Raw genomic sequence first — 21,436 nt, forward strand, 5'->3', positions numbered from 1 at the left:
TCATTATCCTCATTATTTTTTTAAGTCAGCTGGCAGGGGTTAGATGAGTTAATGCAAATTGAATCAGTATTACTTCCCTCTTGGATGGGTTGAAAAACCATGCCTCACTCAAGATATTTCATTTTTGACATGGATTCTACAGCAAGAAACCTTTTCTAATGTGACACACCCGTCTTGCAGAGTGTCTGGGTGCATTTTATGGTGGCATTGGCACAAGGTAGGTTTTGAAATTATAGAGAAGTTCTCTGTCTGGCTTGATTCTGTTTCAGACACTTATTGAATAAAAATCAAAATAAAAAAAACTACCAGAGAGAATCAATAAAGAAACATGATGTCATGAAAAAAATGTATTATTTAATGAATGAAATTAATAGCATGCTATCATAAGAAAGAAAATCCTACATATTTCTATTCAGAATTGGAGTAGAATTTATTAAACACAAAAATAAACATTCCTAAAGAGACTAAATAACATTGGATCTTGATCGAACTGTTTTGCTTTGGCGACTTCGATAACCATCAACTGTGGAACGTCCTCGAGCTTTAAAACTGTTCTGTGGTTGTCGTGTTCTAACTATTCTTTGAGTAATGAAATCTTCCAGAAGTACATCACTGATAAGACCGCCAGCCTTGAAGGAAAGTTCAATAGTTTCCAGAGTTTGTTTAAAAACTGGATCACCATGATTTTCAGCTGCAGAATGTATTACATTTAACTGAAATTAAAACGTAAAGGAAAAAATTTACAGAACTTAATTTTGCACTATTGAAGGGGGATAAATCCTATTTACTTCATGGAGTATAGAAAGAAAATTCTTTTTAATATTGCTTATGCAGTGAGAAAAATAAAATATTAGCTCAATAATTTTAACAACTTTTGACATGTTTTGGTCTTATTAGACCTCATCAATAAAAAATATCCTTTTCCGTACTTGCTATATTAGTAATAAGACTATCACTATATTGATATACAGTATTGTACACAAACAGATATCAAAACCTATTGTAGCTGAATGAAATTACACAGAAGCACCATCCACATGAAAAATAATAGTCAAGTTAGTGAAAAGCAAATAATATTGTGCTTTATCTAAGTTTATTTTACAAAAGTACTACAGCCTGTTTAAAGTGAATATTTGTCATCAAATATGCAGTACTATGTATCAACACACAGTATAAGAAAATATTGTTAGTGCTAGGTGAATATAAAATAAAATGATATTAATCAATGACTATTATTTCCATTTTCTCAGAGATTAAGATAAAATGCAGGATGTTTTGGTTTTATTCTAATATCACTAAAACACAAACTCCCCGTATTTCCCAAAATAGCTATGAAGTATGTATAAGTACAAGACTCCTACAGATTTTTCTATAGAAAATAAAGCCAGTGCTAATTTGTTACGATGTTTTGTATCTGATTACATCTAATACAAGGCAAAGATTTCCCCTGAACCACTGCCGATTATTGCAGGAAACAACTTGTACATGTATAATCATACATGTCTCTACATGTCGCATTGTAAATTGCAGCTTTCCACCTGTATTCATTTGTCTTTTACAGCAGCTGAAGTGGATCAAGTTCAGTGGATTAGTGATCAAGTTCTTATACTTGAAAGATCATACACGAAAAGAGACTTTTGATGAGATGGAAAAAGTTAATGGTGACGATGCACCATCATACAATGTAGTCAAGCACTGGCATGCCAGTTCAAATGTGGTTAGACATTGGTGGAAACTGCTCCTATTCCTGGACGACCATATTCTGCCTTTCATGACAACACCATCCATAAAGCAGAAACCACCATTTTGGAGGATCACCGCATAACTATTTGGTGACTAGCCCAAAAAGTTAAGATAAGTGTAGGGTCTGTGGAAAAAAATCATTCATGACCATTTGCACATGTAGAAGTTGTCTTCATGATGGATTCCTCAGTTGCTCACAGAAGCAGAAATGAGTCAATTGCTCCCAGGCTCTTTTGGCAATGTGCCAAGAAAATTAGGAGGACTTTTTCAGCAGACTTATCACACAGGATAAAACATGGGTCCATCACTACGATCCTGAGACTAAAGTCCAGTCGAAGCAATAGAAGCATGATAACTCACCACCTCCAAAGAAAGCTTGTGTCCAACCCACAGCAGGCAAGGTGAGGGTCATAGTCTTTTGGGACCAGCATGGAGTAGTGATGATAGGTTTTCTGACAAAAGGCATATTATGCTTCTCTGCTGCAGAAATTGCAGGATGCCATCAAAGCAGTGAAGCATGGCATACTGACCAAAGGAGTCCGCCTCCTCCAAGACAACACCCCAGTTCACAATGCGTATGTTACCCAGATGAAAGCACAATCCTTCCTACTCTCCCAACCTCACATCATCTGACTTCCACCTCTTTCCAGCTATGAAGTGTTTTTTCAAGGGGAAGCACTTTTTAGAAGATGAACTTATTTCCAAAGTAAAGTCTTAGCTCTAGATGCAACCTACCAACTTCTACAGATGAGGTCTTCACAGCTGCATAAAGCAATGGGAGAAGTGTGCCACCACTGGTGGTGGCTATGTAGAGAAAGGCTACCAAGTTCTGTTTATCCCAGTCCTTGGGAAGTCAGTCAGGGGAAATCTTTAATGAACACCCTTTGTATATGCCATATTTCAGTTCTTGCTCCTTCAACACCACACCCAAATAGCCACTAAATAGCCACTAAATATAGCAATGTAACATTATTGGATATACCAATTTTACATATTAAACACATTCCTGACAGCTGGTACATACATAGTAATGACTTGTAGGGACACTATATTTCGTAATGCAACCATAATATACTACAATGTGTTCATGGATGGTTAATGAGTTGGATACAGTGCTGACAAAGGAGTGAAAACTCCTGAAATATGGCATGTGCACCCATTACCTATTTTTCCATCTTCGATCACATTGTTGTTTACATTAGATATATTTGGACACAAGATGTCGTAACAAATCAATGCTGGCAATAATTTCTATAGAAAATCTGTAGAGATAACCATAAAAAGTGATTTAATAGCACTGCTAACACAGTAGGATACAGTATTGACTCATAAAACATTTAATATACTTTGTAATATATTATGGTTGCATAATGAAATACAGTGTCCCTAGAAGTCATTATGTTTAAATAAGTATATCTAAAAATATTTACCCCATATCTTAGAACTCAGGCAAAAATTATCACTGTTACACCACTTCAAGCTCTCCTATATATCTGACATCTTGTGTGTCTATATGAGAAATCTATACTAAGTAGAAGTTTTGCTATGTTCTTGATAAATAAAATCTGCAAGCCTTTTTTTATTCATATTTTGAACTGCTACTCATGTCAATAATACTCTTGCGAAAATGCATATGTGATAACAAATTACTCTACTAAATCACAAGCTTTCATGTGTATATAACAAAAGTTAATATCTAGCAAGAGGCTCAGATGAAGTGAAATTCTAGAGAAATGCAAATTAGGATTCCTCCATCAATTTCAACACCAAGCATTTGATCAATTGAATTCCTTATTTGCTAAACTGACATGTAAGTGGCTGAGAACTCTGCACACATATTTACTGTTAGCATAACTATGTAACCAGATATGAGAGTGACACTGTGTGTATCACAAAGTTGCACTTTTCAATTACAGCTACAATCCATTCAACAGGATTCCATGCAGTTTCCATCTACCCAATTTCATACACAAAGTTTTGGTTAACCTAAGGCTATAGTAAAAGGCATTTTCCCCAGATGCCACATAGTGGAATCAAACCCAGGATCTTCAGTTTGTGAAGAAACTTCTTAAATGTACAGCTATGCCATCGTCTGAAATTTGTGTGAGGAAATGATTAAATGATTTTTTTTTTTTTCAAGATAGAATAAAGATCAGCAATAGCATCATTGAGCAAGGCAGATAACTTTACTGCTTCTATTTTATATCACTAGATATTAAAAAGAAGTTCATGAGGGCAACTATTCTCTAACAATATAGTCAACCCAAAAGGAAAGCTATTACTTATCTCTTTAATGCTGGGGAGATGAGAAATGTTCCACAAGAAAAGATTATTTTGATACTCCAACAAGAATTGTATTTAAATTAGCAAGCCAATAATATGCTTGTATATTAACAGGTCAATAAGCTAGCCATTATCTTTCAAAGATCTGTATGAAACAACAAATTGCATTCTAATACTTTTTGCAATAACAAAAGATTAGTAAAATTACTGCAATAATATGTACTACATAAGTACAAGGCTACATATTTGAATCAATCTTAGTAGAAGACTAGAAAACTTGTACTAGCGACCCAAACAGTGAGAGATGAAAATAAATATCATAAGTAATTTAATCATTTATTAACAGTTAATATCATACTACTATTTGTGGTATTACTAATTACATTATGCTACATACTTTTACAAAAACACCATTAATATCAGTTACAGAATTTAACATTGTGAAAACTGTGCAAAACATGATTTTTCTCCTGAGAACAAAGAGTTGTATCACCTCTGAGTAACTATTGAACTTCTGCAGGACTTAAATATGTAGCATTAACATGTATTCAAAATCACAATCATGTTGATATCTATTTTTCATTGCTCATGTGATAACAGTGTACCTCCTTTAGTAATTGACATTATACTCTACATTCAGAAAAATGCTTTTCACCTAACTGATATATTTTTTATGTGGTTATTCTGTTTGCTACAAGATAGCAAATTCTTATAAAATCACACCCTACTATCTTAAAAAAAAAAAAAAAAAGATACACTAAATGATGTAGTCCTAGACACACCATGCTTGAAAATAAGTCAAAGTTGGAAATGCCTGATAACAATTGATCCCAAAGTAAGGAACAACTTTACCCAAACTGAAAAATCTTCAGTTCCTGATCCATTATTTTGCTGCATCCTTTCTGATTGTACAGTACTAAGAAAATGATTCTACTTTTGAAAACTTGTACTTTGTACTGTTTTTTCCTTCCATTGACCCAATACCATATATTACATGCTATATTACTATTGCCCTACTGCATGCCTTTCCCATGTGTCCTTCCTCCTTCATTGACTTCAGATTCCTCAAACTCCACTTCAAATGTACTTAAGCCATTAGCATACCATCCTTCTCATCCAAAAGGAAATAACAAAATTTAACACCACATCAACACTACACATAATAAATTAACAATATTACACTAAATAGGTGCAGGCATGGCTGTATAGTTACAAAGTTCACTTGCAACCACTTAACTACAAGTTCAGTCCCACAAATGTCTTCTGTAATACTCTCAAGAGAACCAAAACTTTGTAAGTGAAATTGGTGGAAATTGAGAAGCCCATTGTATCTTTGTATGTGTGCCTCTGTGTCATCATCATCATCGTTTAACATCCACCTTCCATGCTAGCATGGAAGGGTGTGTGAATATTGTTTCCATGTATCCTCATTAACACACCCTAAACAAAAAACAGTGTCTTTGTTTACATTCCCCTTTAAGTACAAGACCCCATACATTTAGTGGCTGTTATTTTTGATGTATGATAACTAGTGGAATGAAAATTCTTTATATGGGAAACAGTTTGTAACAAGAAAATAATCAGGCTGTAGAAAATCTGCCTCTAAGTTTCATCTAACCCATACCAGCATGGAAAAATGGATACAAAAACAATGATGACAGTGATCATACATATCAACTTACCACTTCAGGAAACACTTTCAGCTGACGGTTTCTGTAAGGAGAATCACACTGAAGAATGCTTCGCAGTATTGGAAGAGTATCTTCAATTCGGTTAAGTTTAGCATAACATAAAGCCTGCAAGAGATTCAAGAGAAATAATTCAGTATAATTTTTAACTAATTTTCTTGGTTTTCTATTTTTCTGGTTCATTAATCTAAATATATATTCAATATAAATTTTTAATCATTTTTTTTTTTTCATTATTGGGTAAGTAGAAACTGTATGTCTTATGGGCTGTACCTATAATTTGAAGGTCCGGCCTTGTCACATTGTGTAATATTAATCCTACTTGAAAATTACATTAACAGGGCATGAGTCTGTGGAATACTCAGTCACTTTCACACAAACTGGTATCTCACTTGAAAAATCCAAGTTCAAAATTTTTTACCAAATTCCATTTTACATACTCGACTCATTGAAACAGAAAACAATATGATAATGATTAGGAAAATGTATACAAGTTTAACAATGTGGTATTATGTAATAGAAAAAGAAAAAGTATACTTTGGAAATACACACAAAAGGGAAAAATATCAGGTTATATATGATTTAAGAAACACCACCAATTGCACATTTTCTGCTAAGTAATGAACAGTTGTCTTCTTATAGATAAACAGTAAAAATATTTGGTTGAACAGTTTGCACAATAATAAGAAAAGAGTAACCTTGAGGTTTTTCAGAACAAACTGAAAAGAATCATCTCTTAATGATATCATCTCCAATGCAATGGCGGGTTGTTCCTGCAGAGATGGAAAAGAAAACCATATTTATTACAAATATAATAAATACCACTACAGTCTTCTCTCTTACACACTACATCCAATTCTTTTTATCGCCAGCTTTTCTTTCACCTCAATCTTTATTGCTTGGATGAACAGTTTCTTTACTGAGTTCTCTAGTGATAGAGTATTTTCCATGTTATTTCAGCTATCTCTCTGAAGATTTATAATTTTCATATTCCTCTATATTAATGACATCGCTCCACATATATCTATGGATTTTGATTATACATTTTTTAACTCATGAAAGTACCTTTTCACTCAACTCTCCTAAAAATGCAATCAATCAGTCATTCACAAGCTTAAAAGCACCCAACAAATTTAAAGATCTTCTATTTCAGAGAACCATATGGAACCGTGTAGAGGTTCCATAGAGAACCTCTACATACTCTGAAACAAGGTTGCAACACCCTAATAACATTCTACAATACAGAACATTGAAAACATAACCATCATTTGAAATTGATTTGCTTAACAAATCAACTTGAAATGAATCCTAAAGAACTAACTATTCATTATATTCCAATTGTGTAAATTTTTTGCTATGTCGATGTGACCACCACCCCTAATAGTCTTCAAACACACACAAATAACTAACATGTTCTAACTTTCACAATATACTCTACACATTTGACTGCAAGGTAGAATAATGTATAGCAAGATTCCAGGACAGACTGAAGTTAAACATATTCAAGTATATATGGGTCATTCTGATTTAGCTGAACACCTTATTATAGATCAGTCTGGGCAGAGCCAGCCAAAATTATTTAACAAAAACACTTAACTAACACACCAAGCTTTATGCATGCTTGGTTTTGGAATGCAGCGAAATATCATCAACATTTAATGTTTGTTGTCCATGCTGCCAAGCTGGAAGGCTGCACCAGACTCCAGTTTGATTTGGCATGATTTCTACAGGTGGATGCCCTTCCTAATGCCAACCATTCTGAGAGTATAATGGGTACTTTTACGTGCCACCAGCACAGGTGCCATTTCTGTGATACTTGGCTTGATGGGTCTTCTCAAGCACAGCATAATGTCAAAAGTCTCAGTCATTCATCATTGCCTCCATGAAGCCCAATACTTGAAAGGTGCTTTTCACGTGCCACCAGCACAGTTGCCAGTTACGTGACACCAGCATCAGCCAAGACTATGATTTCACTTGGCTTGATGGGTCTTCTCAAGCACAGCAGATCGCCAAAGGTCTCGTCTCGATCAATAGTGATTGCCTCTGTGAGGCCCGAAGTTCAAAGATCATGCTTCACCACCTCGTCCCATGTCTTCCTGGGTCTACCTCTACCACAAGTTCCTTCCAGTTAGAGATTGGCATTTCTTTACACAGCTGTCCTCGTCCATATGCATCACATGTCCATTCCAGCACAATTGTCTCTCTTGCACACCACATCTGATGCCTCTTATGCCCAACTTTTCTCTCAAGATGCTTACACTCTGTTGTACATGCACATTGACAATGCACATCCAGCAAAGCATACTGGTTTCATTTCTTTCAAGCCTACACACATTCTCAGCTGTCACAGCCTATGTTTCACTGCCATGTAGCATGGCTGTTCGCACACAGGCATCATACAATCTGCCTTTCACTCTGAGGGAGAGGCTCTTTGTTGCCAGCAGAAGTAAGAGCTCTCTGAATTTTGTCCAGCCTATTCTTATTCTAACAACTACACTCTTGGAGCATTCACCTCCACTAATAACTTGGTTACCTAGATAACAAAAGTTATCTACTACTTTTAGCTTACCCCACTGGCAGTTGATGGAGTCTATTTTCTGAACATTTACGGTGTTTATTGTACCTGTGCATCTTCCATACACAAAAGCTATTTTCCCAGTTAACCTTCCTCTGATATTGCTGGTCCTCTTACGGGTCCATAGCTTACACTGCGTCTTATCTACAGATCCAGCAGGGTCATCTACCTGAAGGATATTTGTGATTTGTCTGCCTTCCAGCTTATTGAGACTTTGGTTTTTGCTAGGTTAACTCTAAAGCCCTTTGGTTCTAGGCTTTGCTTCCATACCTGAAACTCTTCTAGTTCTGGCAATGATTCAGCTATAGGAACAAGGTCATCAGCATAGAGAAGCTCCCAGGGGCAGCCTGTCTTAAATTCCTCTGTTATTGCCTGGAGCACAATGATGGACAAGAGGGGGCTGAGGTTTATCTTTGGTTATGTATTTCTCCTGCAGCTGACTTACCAGAAATATAACATCAGTGATGCTTCTCCCTGGTACAAAACCAAACTGCATCTCATCTAGATTAACTATCTCCCTCATTAGTTGGGCTATGACCCTCTCTGTAACTTTCATTACCTGATCCAACAATTTGATACCTCTATAATTTTCTATCTAAGGCATCACCTTTACCCTTATAGCAGTTGACTATGGTGCTGCTACACCAGTCATTTGATATGACTCCTTTGTGTACCACCTGATTTACAATACGGGTCAGATATTATAAGCATCTCAGTGGTGATTCCTGTTTAAAATATCTGGCAGTGTGGGTTAAAAAAGTATTTCAGCCCTGAATATTGAACTCTTTTTGAGAATAATATATGTCAGCATTACTCTCTACATCTGAATTAGTACATTAGTTCTAATTACTGATGAGGGAGCCATTATATGATCACCCATACTGCAAGAAATAGCTATCCTTCAAGTCACACCCTACTACTTTAAGAAAAGGAAGGATACATTGTGTAATATAATCCTAGATATACAATGCCTGAAAAAAATACCGTCCAGTGATAATTGGAATATGTTTGATCAGAAAACATTTACCTGTGGCTCCACAACAACTTGAGTTTGTCCATTTGATAGATTCTTAACAAACAAACCATAACTTTCTTTTGCTTCTTTTTAAAATTACTGCAGCTCTTTTTTTCAATGAAGTTTACTTTTCTTTACTTTTTATGTCCTTATACAGAACTACTAATTCAAACAGATGAGATGAAATCAATCTAATCTAATAAGGACACTACTAAAAGAATTTATTGTCCCATACACCTTTCTTTACTGAATCTAACAAAGCACAATGTGGTCCTTGGACCCTTTCACATCCTGTCTAAACTGTCCAACCCATGCCACTAGGGAATAGATACTAAATGATGATTATGATGGTAGTCATGCATTATTGAGTTTATACTGGTGATCATAACAAAGCTATCTAAAATAACTTCAATAAAGAGATGCATATTCTAGAAAAATTTGCGTAAAGTAAGAAACATTACCTGCTTCAATGCTAACATAACAGCAAAAACAAGGGCACGATTGGAAACTTGAAGTTTTAAATTTAAACAGTCTCTTAATAATTTCTGACAGTTCTGTAAAGCTTCTGCAGTATTCTAAAAAAAAAAATCAAAACAAAAATATCTAGACGTAACAACTCTGTTGTAATACATGTTTATTTACCAACAGCATGAAGCAAAATAAATATTAATGAAAGAGATAGTAAATAATACCATTTTTTTAATAGTATATTTTCAGACAATATATTATGGTATTATAATAAAGAATATGGGATAGAGTACAGCAGAGTGGTTTTCTATTGCCTGTTTCAAGTAAGTATAATAAACAATATAAGAGACAGCATAAACAAGATCTGTAATATTCAAACCTTTACAAAAGGCATGTGAAATGAAAAAGTGTTTTTTAATTCTACTCTGGAAATGAAACCAAGTTGTTGGCTTAGTTCATAAGGTACTTGTCTCCTACCAATGGCACTTTCATAAAACAGAGATAAGGCATCAGCAAATTAGCTTAAATGCATTAGACAGCGAAATAAATCCAAACATTTCAACATTCCTTTGGTAAACAAGCTGGATAGTTGGATATAGTATTTTCTAGTGTTGAAATTTACCTGTCAATACATTTAATATCTTTCAGCTGTTTTTAAGATACCTACAGTTTCTGATACTTTCATAGTCTTAAACAAATGCTCTGCTAACTTACACAATATTAACAATTATGGCACTTCCATAAACAGAGAATAGGTACCAAATGTTGGAGAAATTTGGTACCTAATTGCCAATATAGGTTGCATGGATCTCCAAGTTCCTATATTTGTCTCAAAAGAAGAAGTAACAGCTTTACTAACCAGAATTACACTGTATATTAGGAATCAGGTTATTTTTTTTTTCCTTTCAGGCTGAAATGCAACAAGTAGCAGTTTGAATTATAATGAACAAAGAGTTATACACTACTGTATCCATGACACTATCATAATACAGTAGTCAAAACTAGCCATGGAAACTATAAAGCAATATCACCAAACAGTTACCAAGTAGAGTTCAGAATAATGTGTAGAGGAAGATTAACAAATAAATGAGCTGCTGTACTCAATGAGGGAATGCAATGTTCCTTATAAAGGACAAAAGATAGTTTAGTAGAGAAAATTACAATACAGAAGAATACAATACTAACCAAAGCATAATATGTGGCAAATGCAATTGTAGTGCAGTCATTTGGATATTTTATATTAGTTTCCCTTTCAGTCACTATCTGAAATACCTTCAGTGTTTCATCATATTGTTTACTCTCATACAACATATCCATGAGAATGATGTAACTTGTCACTTGTGAAAACAAAGGCTTGGTTTCCTGAAAAAGAAAGAACTAAGAAACATCAGTTCCAGTTTATAACTGGATTTTATTTTACACTTTCTTTTTGATGTTTATATAATTTTTTTGTAGTTGCTTTTTGTTTTGTTTTTTGAAATTAGACAGCAAGCTGTACTCTTTCTGAATCATCTGGATTCATCTTTTAATGTTTTACTCAGAGAAGGAAGAGCAGTACTTAAGACTTCCAAGAATTATGGAAGAGAGAAAAGAAAAAGCCATAACTCAAAGGTTTTGGAGGAAGTAGAGCAATTTGAATGTTGAATGTAGACTCAACTAAAGGTAGTCAGAGAATAGATGGTGCTGTTAAACAAGACTATGGATTAAGTTTATCACTGAAGAACAGATACTTTCCATTCCACAGCCTTTCACACTTCTCTGTCTACCCAGTTTTATTCATAAAGTTCACTGTGGCTCAAAACTATGGCAAAAGATGCTTGCCTACAGTACTACAGAGTGGGATCCAACCCAAACCTACATCATTATGTGTTGCTCCTACTGATACCTACACAATGCACAGAGAGCTGCACCTTTCAGCAACTCTAATTATCTATCAATAAATTCTAGAAATATGGATTGACCACTGACAGTACTAACCCCCACTCAGTTATAAACAAAGTCTCAGTTAGGAGCTTTGTTCCTCCACAAACACATAACAGAAATTAAATATATTGGAGGTACCTATTTTCAGTTATGTTGACTAAGGCGATGGTATGCAAAAATGAGTTTTTCACAACAGATTGAGATATTGTGTGTGTGTGTGTGTGTGTGTGTGTGTATAGTTAGGAAAGTCAACTGGTCAAAATATTGATTTCATATTTTAGTTTTGGCACAAAAGCTACACTATTCTTTCGCCATCAATCATCAATATTTAACATCCATTTTCTATGCTGGCATGGGCTGAATGACTTGACAGGAACTGGAATGACCAGGGGCCGCACCAGGTTCCATAGTCTGTTTGAGCTTGGTTTCTATGGCTGGATGCCCTTCCTAACACCAACCACTTTACAGAATGTACTGGGTACTTTTTTACATGGCACCATCATCAAAAACAGGAAACTGTGACATTGACAACTTTCCCAAAGGCTGTATGTAAATTTAATAGTAAGAGTGAATAATATATCGATATTTTCTATAAATATCAACAAAGGAAAACTTACCTCACTTTCAAAGAGCTTTAAGGCCATATCTACATCTTTCATTATATACAACAACCTAAGAACAACAGGGCCAAAAGAATATGTATTGAACTGCTGTGAATTGTCTTGTTGGTGATACCTGTTAATGAGATAGGTCAAACTTAAGATAAAATAAAAGGAAAACATGAAAACTATAAGTAATTTGTTGACATTTCATCTATCTTCAATATGGGGATCTGCTCCAAATGTCAGAATTCTCTGCTATCTCACAAAATGAAATTTATTATATATTTCACTACTTTAAGCTCTCATCCTCACGTCATTTAACATCCATATTCCATGCTAGCATGGGTGGGATGGTTTGACAAGATATGATGGGTCCAAGGACCTAATCATGCTCCAACGTCTGCCTCCCATGGTTTCTATGGCTAGATACCCCTCCTAACACCAACTGCTTTACAGCATGTACTGGGTATCTTTTTTATGTGCCACCAGCACCAGTGAGGTTGCCATGTAGCTAGCAAGGGCTACGAAATCTGAGCCAAGGGCAGCTTTATGCCAAGAGATAAGGGTTACAGTAAGAGAAAAGGAAGTAGGGCAGTTGATAATTCTATATAAGAAATTCTGAAACTGAAAACCTCCAAAATCTCAATATTTTTTGAAAGAGAAAAATGTCAAAAACTGAAAATTTGTAAAAGTACTCAGAAGGAATTTTTTTTTTTTTAAAGTAAGGGTTATGTTATAGGTACTTGTGAAACAAAAATGTCTAAAACAAATGTAACAATGTAGTGTTTGAGACAACTGACAAGTTAAAATAAAAGTGATACATTTGTTTTGGTGATGCATGAAATATTCCCAAAGTGAAGAGTCACATTTTCAAAAGTGGACTAGCACCAAATTTATATAAAACTATACAAATAGTTGTATACAAGCTGTATTATGTAATGTAAATGGACAATGTAAATAGACAAGTGCAGGAACAGCCCTGTGGTTAAGAAGCTTGCTTTGCAGTCACAAGATTTTGGGTTCAGTCCCACTGCCCAGCATCTTGGACGAGCATCTTCTATTCTAGCCTGGGGCCAACTATAATGTCTTGTGAGTGAATTTTATAAATGGAAACAGTGTGGATGACTGTTGTTAGTGTGTGGGGGTTTGTCCTACTTCACTACTTGACAACAGATGTTGGTTTATTTACATACCCATAACTTAGCTGTTCAGCAAGAAACTGATAGAATAAGTACCAGACTTAAAAAAATAAAACTAGGGTCAATTTGTTCAACTAAACCCTTCAAGGAAGTGTCCCAGCATGGCCACAACTAGTAAAAAATATAAGATAAAAATATGTTTAGATCTAAGTTCCATACCCTAAATGTTGAAACTATAAATGAATAATTAGCCAGAAAATATTTAAGAAAAATAATAACATACTCCTACGTAAGCAAAATATTCTGCATTCAATATAAAGAACTGTGAGAGGAATATATTTAACTGTTGATTCAACCTTTCACAGATGTGTTTCCATGAAGGCCAGAATTAGTCAGCTACAATTTTTACATAAATCAACAATGAAATGTGAACCCAATGTAATATATCAAACCCATCTAATTCCTGCTAACATGGAAGAATTAATAAATATTATTGGAAAAGTGTTAGGTTATGACATGAAGTTATGAACTCTTAATTCTGAGCAGATTAAGACATAGGGTCACTACTTGTTCTTTACAAAGTTTGAGTGAACCCCACAAAGGAATACTGCTTCCAAATCTGGGATGGTGCTGCTCCTTCACATACAGACGTCCTGGACTGCATATCTTCCTCCAAAAACGACCACTTCATTAACTGGGGTAAAATTGTTCACCAACATTTTCCAATTTCTGGCCTACAAAAATGCTGATCCCTCACTTTGCCTTTTTTTTCTGATACTACAGAAGTCTCTGCCATTTGGAACTGATTGATTGGTCTCATGCCATTTTCATTCATGTATCCCCAACATACTCCTCTTTCATCCCCAATTTATATCTACTCTACCCATCAGAACCCTCACAAACCAACTTAACCAGCCCTTGTTCTCCAGAACATCAGCTCCCTAAAATTCCTTTCCTGTTCATATATATCCTGCAACCAGCAACTTGCAGCAGTTCAAGAGAAACATTAACCATACAAAGCTCACTAGTCTTGAAGAGTCTGCAAAGGGTATGGAGACAAAGCTTTCCTTCAGATCAAATCATTAAAAAGTCATCATCATCATCATCGTTTGATGTCCGCTTTCCATGCTGGCATGGGTTGAACGGTTTGACTGAGGTCTGGTGAGCCAGAGGCTGCACCAGGCTCAATCTGATCTGGCAAAGTTTCTACAGCTGGATGCCCTTCCTAATGCCAACCACTCCAAGAGTGTAGTGGGTGCTTTTATGTGACACCGGCACGGGAGCCAGTCAGACGGTTCTGGCAACGACCATGCTCAAAAGGTGTTTTTTATGTGCTACCTGCATAGGAGCCAGTCTGGCGGCACTGGCAACAACCACATTCGAATGTTGTTTTTCATGTGCCAGTAAAGCGACGCTGGCAATGATCACGCTCGAATGGTGCTTTTCATGGGCCACCGGCACAGGAGCCAATCCGTGGCCCTGGCAATGATCATGCTCAGATGTGCTTTTAACATTCCACTGGCACGAGTGACAATCAGGCGATACTGTCATCGGCCACGTCAGCGATTTTGATTTTGATTTCACTTGCCTCAATAGGTCTTCGCAAGCAAAGTTCATTGTCCAATGAATGAGGGGTATTCATAAGTGGGCTGGTTACACCCACTGGCATAGGCCATGGTCTCACTTGGCTTGTCGGGTCTTCTCAAGCAGAAGACCAGAAAACTGTTAACTGGTCCAAACAAAATTTATAGCAAAAATGAGATATGTGATAGTAAAACAAGAACAATGAGTGTAGAAGATCTACAGCTAAACTAGATCGAGTTGAATATAGTTCTATTTGATGTGCAAATTTAATTTATAAGTCAAATGAAAGTGATATGAGAAAGCAACAATAATATCGAAGGACACTGCTGGTGTGGTAACTTAATACAAATGAACAGAGTGTGATGGTTGAAAAGTGACAAATGTTCATCATGGGAAGTTCCCATGATAATGGTGGGGAAAAAGAAGATGATCGAATAATTAGTGAAGTTAGATCTGAGTGATCATTTGTAGATAAAATAACAAAAACATCAATGGCATGAGGTGATCTGATGGAGGCCTAACTGCTATTCCCAGTAAGAAGAGCAAACATGTAAGAAGAGCAAACATGTAAGAAGCTCCTCTTTTGGCTCAAGTTATGTGATGATGATATTTGTAGTATTGTAGACTCAGCCAATCCTTACTCCTATACAAAACCAGATGTTAAAATACTGATAATATAAAATGTATTAGCTACAAAAAGTAACATATTTATAGAGACCACACAGGTTAACTACAAAAAAAAAAAATCAATTGAATTAATGTGTATTATTTGACAAGTAACATTGCAATTTCTGTCAGAATTACCAACATTTTAAAAGCACTAAGGTCTTACTTTATAAGCATATTTTGAATAAGCTCAATTTCTTCATTGTGTGAAGCAATGTAAACCATGGTCTTTAGATCATCAGTGAAGATTCTGTCAATGCTATCGTTGTTGGCTAAAGACTTCATTCTTTCAATAAATTTTGCTATGAAAAAGAACAGGATCAAAAAGAACATTACACAACAGGTAGATATATCAAAGAATGTTTAATAACTGACAAGCATGGGGAAAAGAACAATATTTAAAATGCCAGTCTACGACTGAGTAAAATTCTGTCCGGTTTACTTATCATTGCTAAAAATGCATTGGTTTCACATACTTCTTTCCAGCCAGGTACAAGTGAAGCTTAACCATTTTGCCCCACATGCTAAAAAGAACAATTTATTGCTGTTAGATACCACCTACAAAACTCTTAGTTATGATCTTATTTATTTTCAATCCTCTAATTCTATACTTCTCTTGTGATTCAAGAGTTAATTCTTCATCATCATCATTGTTTAACGTCCATTTTCCATGCTGGCATGGGGTGAACAGTTTGACATGGATGGAGCTGGCCAATTGGGGATCTATCCAGATGCCAACTGTCTATTGTGGCATAGTTTCTACAGCTGGATGTCCTTCCTAACACCAACCACTTAACGGAGTGCTTTTTATGTGCTACCAACACAGGTGCATTTACACAGCACTGGCATGGTTGCATTTCATGTGGCACTAGCATCTGAAAGGACAAGCCTGTGTGTTTGGAAGACGGTGATTTTACCTAGCTTAACAGGTCTTTTCAAGTAGAGTAAATCACCCCAACTCCCAGTCCTTTGTCATTTCCTCAATGAGGCCCAGCATCCTATGTCTTCCTTGGTCTACCCCTTCCACAGGTTCCCGCCACAATTAGAGCTCAAAAATATTGTAACATGGCAACCTCACTTGCGCTGGCGCCATGAAAAATGTACCCAGTATACTCTGTACAGGAAGGATGTTCAGCCATAAAAACTGTGCTAAAACTCAGACATTGTAGCAAAACCACAGGATCCTGTTGAACCATCCAATCCATGCCAGTTTGGGAAGAAGAGATAATGATGATTAAATTACATTCTCTCCAATACTTCAAGTGTCATCCTGTTATGAAATTATATGAAGTATGGACAAATAAAATATTTATTGGGACTCTAACCAGTATTAAAATATTTTGAATAAGCTATGAAAAATCAAACATTAAATTCTTACGTCTTAAATCTCCAAGTCGATCTGTAATTAAAATCCGTTGGCGCTGGTAATTATCCAAACCCAAGATCTCCTGACTGAATAAATGTCTGCAATCTAAAATTTTAAAAAAATAAACATAAAATTGGTTTTATTTTTGGTGGGGAGGCTAAAACTGAGTAAAAGAAAATTAATCTTAGTAATTGCTCAAGCTTCAAATCTAAAGAAACTGATGTAGATGGGTGTCAGCAATAATTAATCTGAAGGAGATTTTGTAGTTGTTAATACATTTGAGTTCTGGGAGGAATGGATCATAGCAATAAAATTTGACAATCTATGAAATTTTTTTTGCAGATTAGTTAGCTTTGGATTTTCCTAATTTCAGTAAATAACCCTGTTTATTACTAGTTTATGCAACATATAGAGAGAGAGTCACATCTGCACAAATAGCTATGAGCCACATCTCATTCGGAAGACTGTGTTACTACAGATCAGTCCAACCAGCTGAAAATAGAGGTTAGTTGGTCTGGCCTCAGATAAATGTTAATCAAACAGGCCTAAGATCAAAACATTCCACTTGTGACCATTCTATCTTGTTAGGGATATCTAGAACTACTTTTATTAAAAGTACCTCATATTTTTAAATGGTATGTTATTTGAATGAGATTTGGCTGCTATTTCTAGTAGATGGAACGGCTAACAGAGAGGCTCCTTCTTTGGCTCTCTACCAACTAGTCATTATTTATCCCCAAAAAAGCCCTGACTGAGCAGACTTATGATCAAATTCTCAGGCATTGCATATCTAGAATTATGTTATCCAATGTCCCTCCAATTTCCTTGTTGGCTTGACCAAACAGAGCTCTGATTGAACAGCTCTCTGGTCAAGGGTGTTCCAGCCATGACTACTCTATCTTTTCTCAGAAAATATTTAGGACCACATTATCCAATGTGTCCTTTTTTTAAGATGGTGTGATTTGAGAGAGATGTTTCTTTTAGTTTGAACGACCATGTAGAGGTCTCCCAAAGAGAATTATAGTTCATTACCATAAACATTGAAAAGAGAGAAAAAATAAAGAAATGCTTACTATTGCACCGCAAAACTATTGCTTATTAGACAGGTTCTACTTCCACCTGCATCATCCTTAACAATAATGATAAAGTCAATTAGCTGATTTTATTGGAGTTATCTCCCCTTTTTTTCTTTTTTTTTTAAATCTTAAACATTCTTACACAGCAAAATTGATTGCAAGCAGAGTGCAAGAATAATTTCAATTAGTCAAATACTTTCAAGTCACTATATTGCGGATGTGAGGCCCTATTTGTGTACAAAGAATACAATTTGCCGTAACTTTTTTAAGTAGATCGTAGAACCAGTTTGTTTTTTGTTTTTTTAAGGTATAGGGTGACTTGATGGAGGCCTAACGGTTAATGTGTGGATATAGATATTAACCGGCCTAACTGCAATTCGCAGCAAGTAGAGCGAACACGCAAGAAGCTCCTCTGTTGGTTAAAGTTATGTGATGCCGGCGAAAGCATCAACTGCTGCAGAATCGAGTTCAAAACCTTTCATTAGCAACGGAAAATCACTAACCATTCTTATAAAGCCAGGCGCAGATATTCAGAAATCGATAAGATAAAAAAAGAAAAACAGTCTGCTCCAAACTTAAAGTATAAACGGATTCAATCTCATAAATAAGACAGCATAACCGAGTGATTACAAACTTCCGGTAAACATCTTTTAACTTGTTTCAGGTATTAGACTCCGGCCATACTGGGGCACCGCCTTGAAGAATTTTCTTAGTCGAACGTATCGACCCCAGTACTATATTTCTTTAAAAGCCTGGTACTTATTCTATCGGTCTCTTTTGTCGACCCGATAAGTTACGGGGGCGTGAAGACACCAATACCGGTTATTAAGCGGTGATGAGAGACGAACATAGACACAATGATTTACTACCAAATTCACTCACAAGGGTTTGGTCAGCCCGAGACTATAGTGGAAGACGGTAATCTTCAAGTTTAGGGGGATAAAAAAAAAAAATATTCAAGGGAAGTAACTGAACTTCTCCCCAGTATTCTCCGTACATCTCTGTTTATAAATAAATCACACACGTGATTTGATTGACGTTAGGGTTAGGGTGTGATTTATTTATAAACAGCTAGAAGAAAACGGATAATACTGGCAAGTCGTTCAGTTATTTCCCTTGAATATTTTTATTTATTTTTTTTAACCCCCCTAAACTTGAAGATTACCGTAGAAGACACTTGCCCAAGGTGTCACGCAGTGGGATTTAACTCAGAACCATGTGGTTGGGAAGCAAGCTTCTTACCAAACAGCCAAGCCTGAACCTAGAATAATTAAAATGCTATTCCAACTTTCAAAGAAAAAATTATAATATTCTGAGGGAATATGACTTTCAGAGGCTCGAGGTCGTTCAAGAATCAGCGAGAATCTTTTTAATGGACAATAACTAAAGATTAAAAGACTTGACCTTCAAAAATCATTTAAATTTTGGCGGAATTCTGGCTTAAGCACCCCATATAAGTGTTATTATTGATAAAGCTCAAGACGAGAGATTTATAAAAGGGGACTGAAATGTCTGATATTCATGCTTTTTCTCAAGGACATTAAGAGTATCGCAAGCGAGCGAGGAAATTTCTACATATTTGTTTTTGTTCACAAACTATATTATTTTTAGATGGAAAAAAACACCTCTTATATTCTTTTATTAAATGAAAATAGAGGAATACAATTTAGTAGTTCTATCAGCTGTTCGAAATAAGTCACTGCTTTATTTATTAAAATTTTAGCTCTTTCATAACAATTTAGTAAATTGTACTTACTAAATTGTTATTAAAGAACTGAAGCGTAGAACGTCACATTAAAATCGTCTTTGTAGTTGGTGTTAATTATATTGGTATAATGATTCTCCCTAGATACGACGGCGAAAGTAAAGAATACGTACACCCAGTGGTTAGGGTTTTACACCGAAAACGGGTGGCGTACGTATTCTTTACCTCCACCAACAAGACATTAAAAGATTATCCATAAACGATGGTTTCTATTAAAATAGTTAAATAACCAGTAAATATAAATTTATTAAACACACACATAAAATAGGTGTTATATATGTATATACACACGCGCAAACATTGCAACTTTTATGCAGACGAGCTTAGACACTTAATGGGAACAGTAAAAGAATGTGAAGAAAGTGGTTACTTGGCTTTATATTGACAGGAGTGAGATAGGAAGTAAACATCCATGGTGACGACGAGAAAGAATTGTAAAGGTGGCAAGTTCGGCGAAGCACATGGAGAGAACAGCGAGTTGCCATTTTCGATGGTATAACGGAAGTGACGTCAGTCCTGTAGCACCACCCACGTGCCTAGTCGAGGCAGACGACACAGTCACTCGTTCAATCAGGGAAGTCTTCTTCTTCTTTCCATCAATGTTTTCGCGTCTTCTTTCAATAATATCAATTGTGTCTTAAACATTTTGATTATTAAATTGCATAGAAAAGTCTTTGAACAACAAGCCAAAAAGGATAACAGTTAATATTGGTGAATATATTTTTTTAAAATCATGAATTATTCGGCAGAAGATATTATATTGCTAGATCGTGGTGCTGATACTTCTGTTACTGTCCATCTCCATGGTAAGTTGAAAAAAAGTCTTCATTATATTATTATTAGTAGTATTGATTTCTTGTTTAGCGGGTTAAAGGCCTTTGCAAAATTTATAAGAGATGCATATAGTAATGCTAAATTATTTTGGCAGGGCATTTTTAGGTATATATTATTGATGTAATACTCAGTTTTGAAAGTACATAAACATACTAAAACATAAATGCATATATGCACATCCACAAGTAACGAATTCGTTACATTTCTATTTTTTCATATCGTTTGTGTGTGTAGACATGAAGTCATAAATAAATTTATGGAAATTCAACTACAACTTGATCAATAATAATTTTTGTTCTCAACAATAAGTTTCTGTAGTTGGAAATAAGTAGCTCAAGCAACAAGTGTGAGTTTAAAGTGTGTGTGTGTGTGTGTCGAGGTAGAGAAAGTTCCAAAGCAATGAGATATTCTGAATATTTAGTTAATGGATATTCTTTTCCATATACCGACCTGCTTACACTGTATACATAACATGCACGCTCATACACACCTACACGGTTGGATTGCATTACATTAACAATATTCAAGAAATACACACTTGCATACTTCATACACGTCACACATATGTACTACAACCGTATATATATATATATATATATATATATATATATATATATATATATATATATCACTCACCACTTGCTCACACACGTACATATATACCTCACATACACAGCACACACCATACATCGCTCACAACACATATACG

The 21,436-nt window shown here is 35.4% G+C and overlaps 2 protein-coding genes across 3 annotated transcripts in view; one reads left to right on the forward strand and one right to left on the reverse strand.

Annotated features, from left to right (window-relative positions):
• Positions 1-334: 334 nt before the first annotated feature.
• Positions 335-20,397, reverse strand: LOC106882152 (pentatricopeptide repeat-containing protein 2, mitochondrial). 2 transcript variants are annotated; one of them, XM_014932723.3, is made up of 9 exons: positions 20,264-20,397; positions 17,065-17,157; positions 15,853-15,988; positions 12,313-12,430; positions 10,958-11,134; positions 9,766-9,879; positions 6,413-6,487; positions 5,709-5,822; positions 335-713 (listed from the first exon to the last, which is right to left on the reverse strand). In XM_014932723.3, exons 1-9 carry the CDS (start codon positions 20,376-20,378, stop codon positions 465-467), a joined length of 1,191 nt encoding a protein of 396 aa, XP_014788209.1. In that variant the 5' UTR covers positions 20,379-20,397; the 3' UTR covers positions 335-464. The 2 variants fall into 2 exon arrangements, with proteins under 2 accessions (XP_014788209.1, XP_089205459.1); XM_089349333.1 differs by lacking the exon at positions 20,264-20,397 and adding an exon at positions 18,126-18,201.
• Positions 20,398-20,558: 161 nt separating this feature from the next.
• LOC106869142 (uncharacterized) overlaps positions 20,559-21,436 on the forward strand; it is a 108,466-nt gene continuing 107,588 nt past the window's right edge. The window contains exon 1 of the mRNA XM_052966268.2: positions 20,559-20,699. Within this exon, the coding sequence (XP_052822228.1) occupies positions 20,627-20,699 (73 nt within the window). The 5' untranslated portion in view covers positions 20,559-20,626. The remainder of the gene's footprint in view (positions 20,700-21,436) is intronic.

This window comes from Octopus bimaculoides, chromosome 3, assembly GCF_046866305.1.
Source record: "Octopus bimaculoides isolate indiv1 chromosome 3, ASM4686630v1, whole genome shotgun sequence".
In the NCBI taxonomy this organism is placed as follows: domain Eukaryota; kingdom Metazoa; phylum Mollusca; class Cephalopoda; order Octopoda; family Octopodidae; genus Octopus; species Octopus bimaculoides.

Coding starts and splice junctions, on each gene's coding strand:
- LOC106882152 (XM_014932723.3), bottom strand. CDS start 20,378: ATGGCAACTCGCTGTTCTCTCCATGTGCTTCGCCGAACTTGCCACCTT. Junction 11,135..12,312: donor TAAAGCTCTTTGAAAGTGAG/GTAAGTTTTCCT, acceptor TTTCTTTTTCAG/GAAACCAAGCCTTTGTTTTC. Junction 6,488..9,765: donor TTATGTTAGCATTGAAGCAG/GTAATGTTTCTT, acceptor CCATCTCTGCAG/GAACAACCCGCCATTGCATT.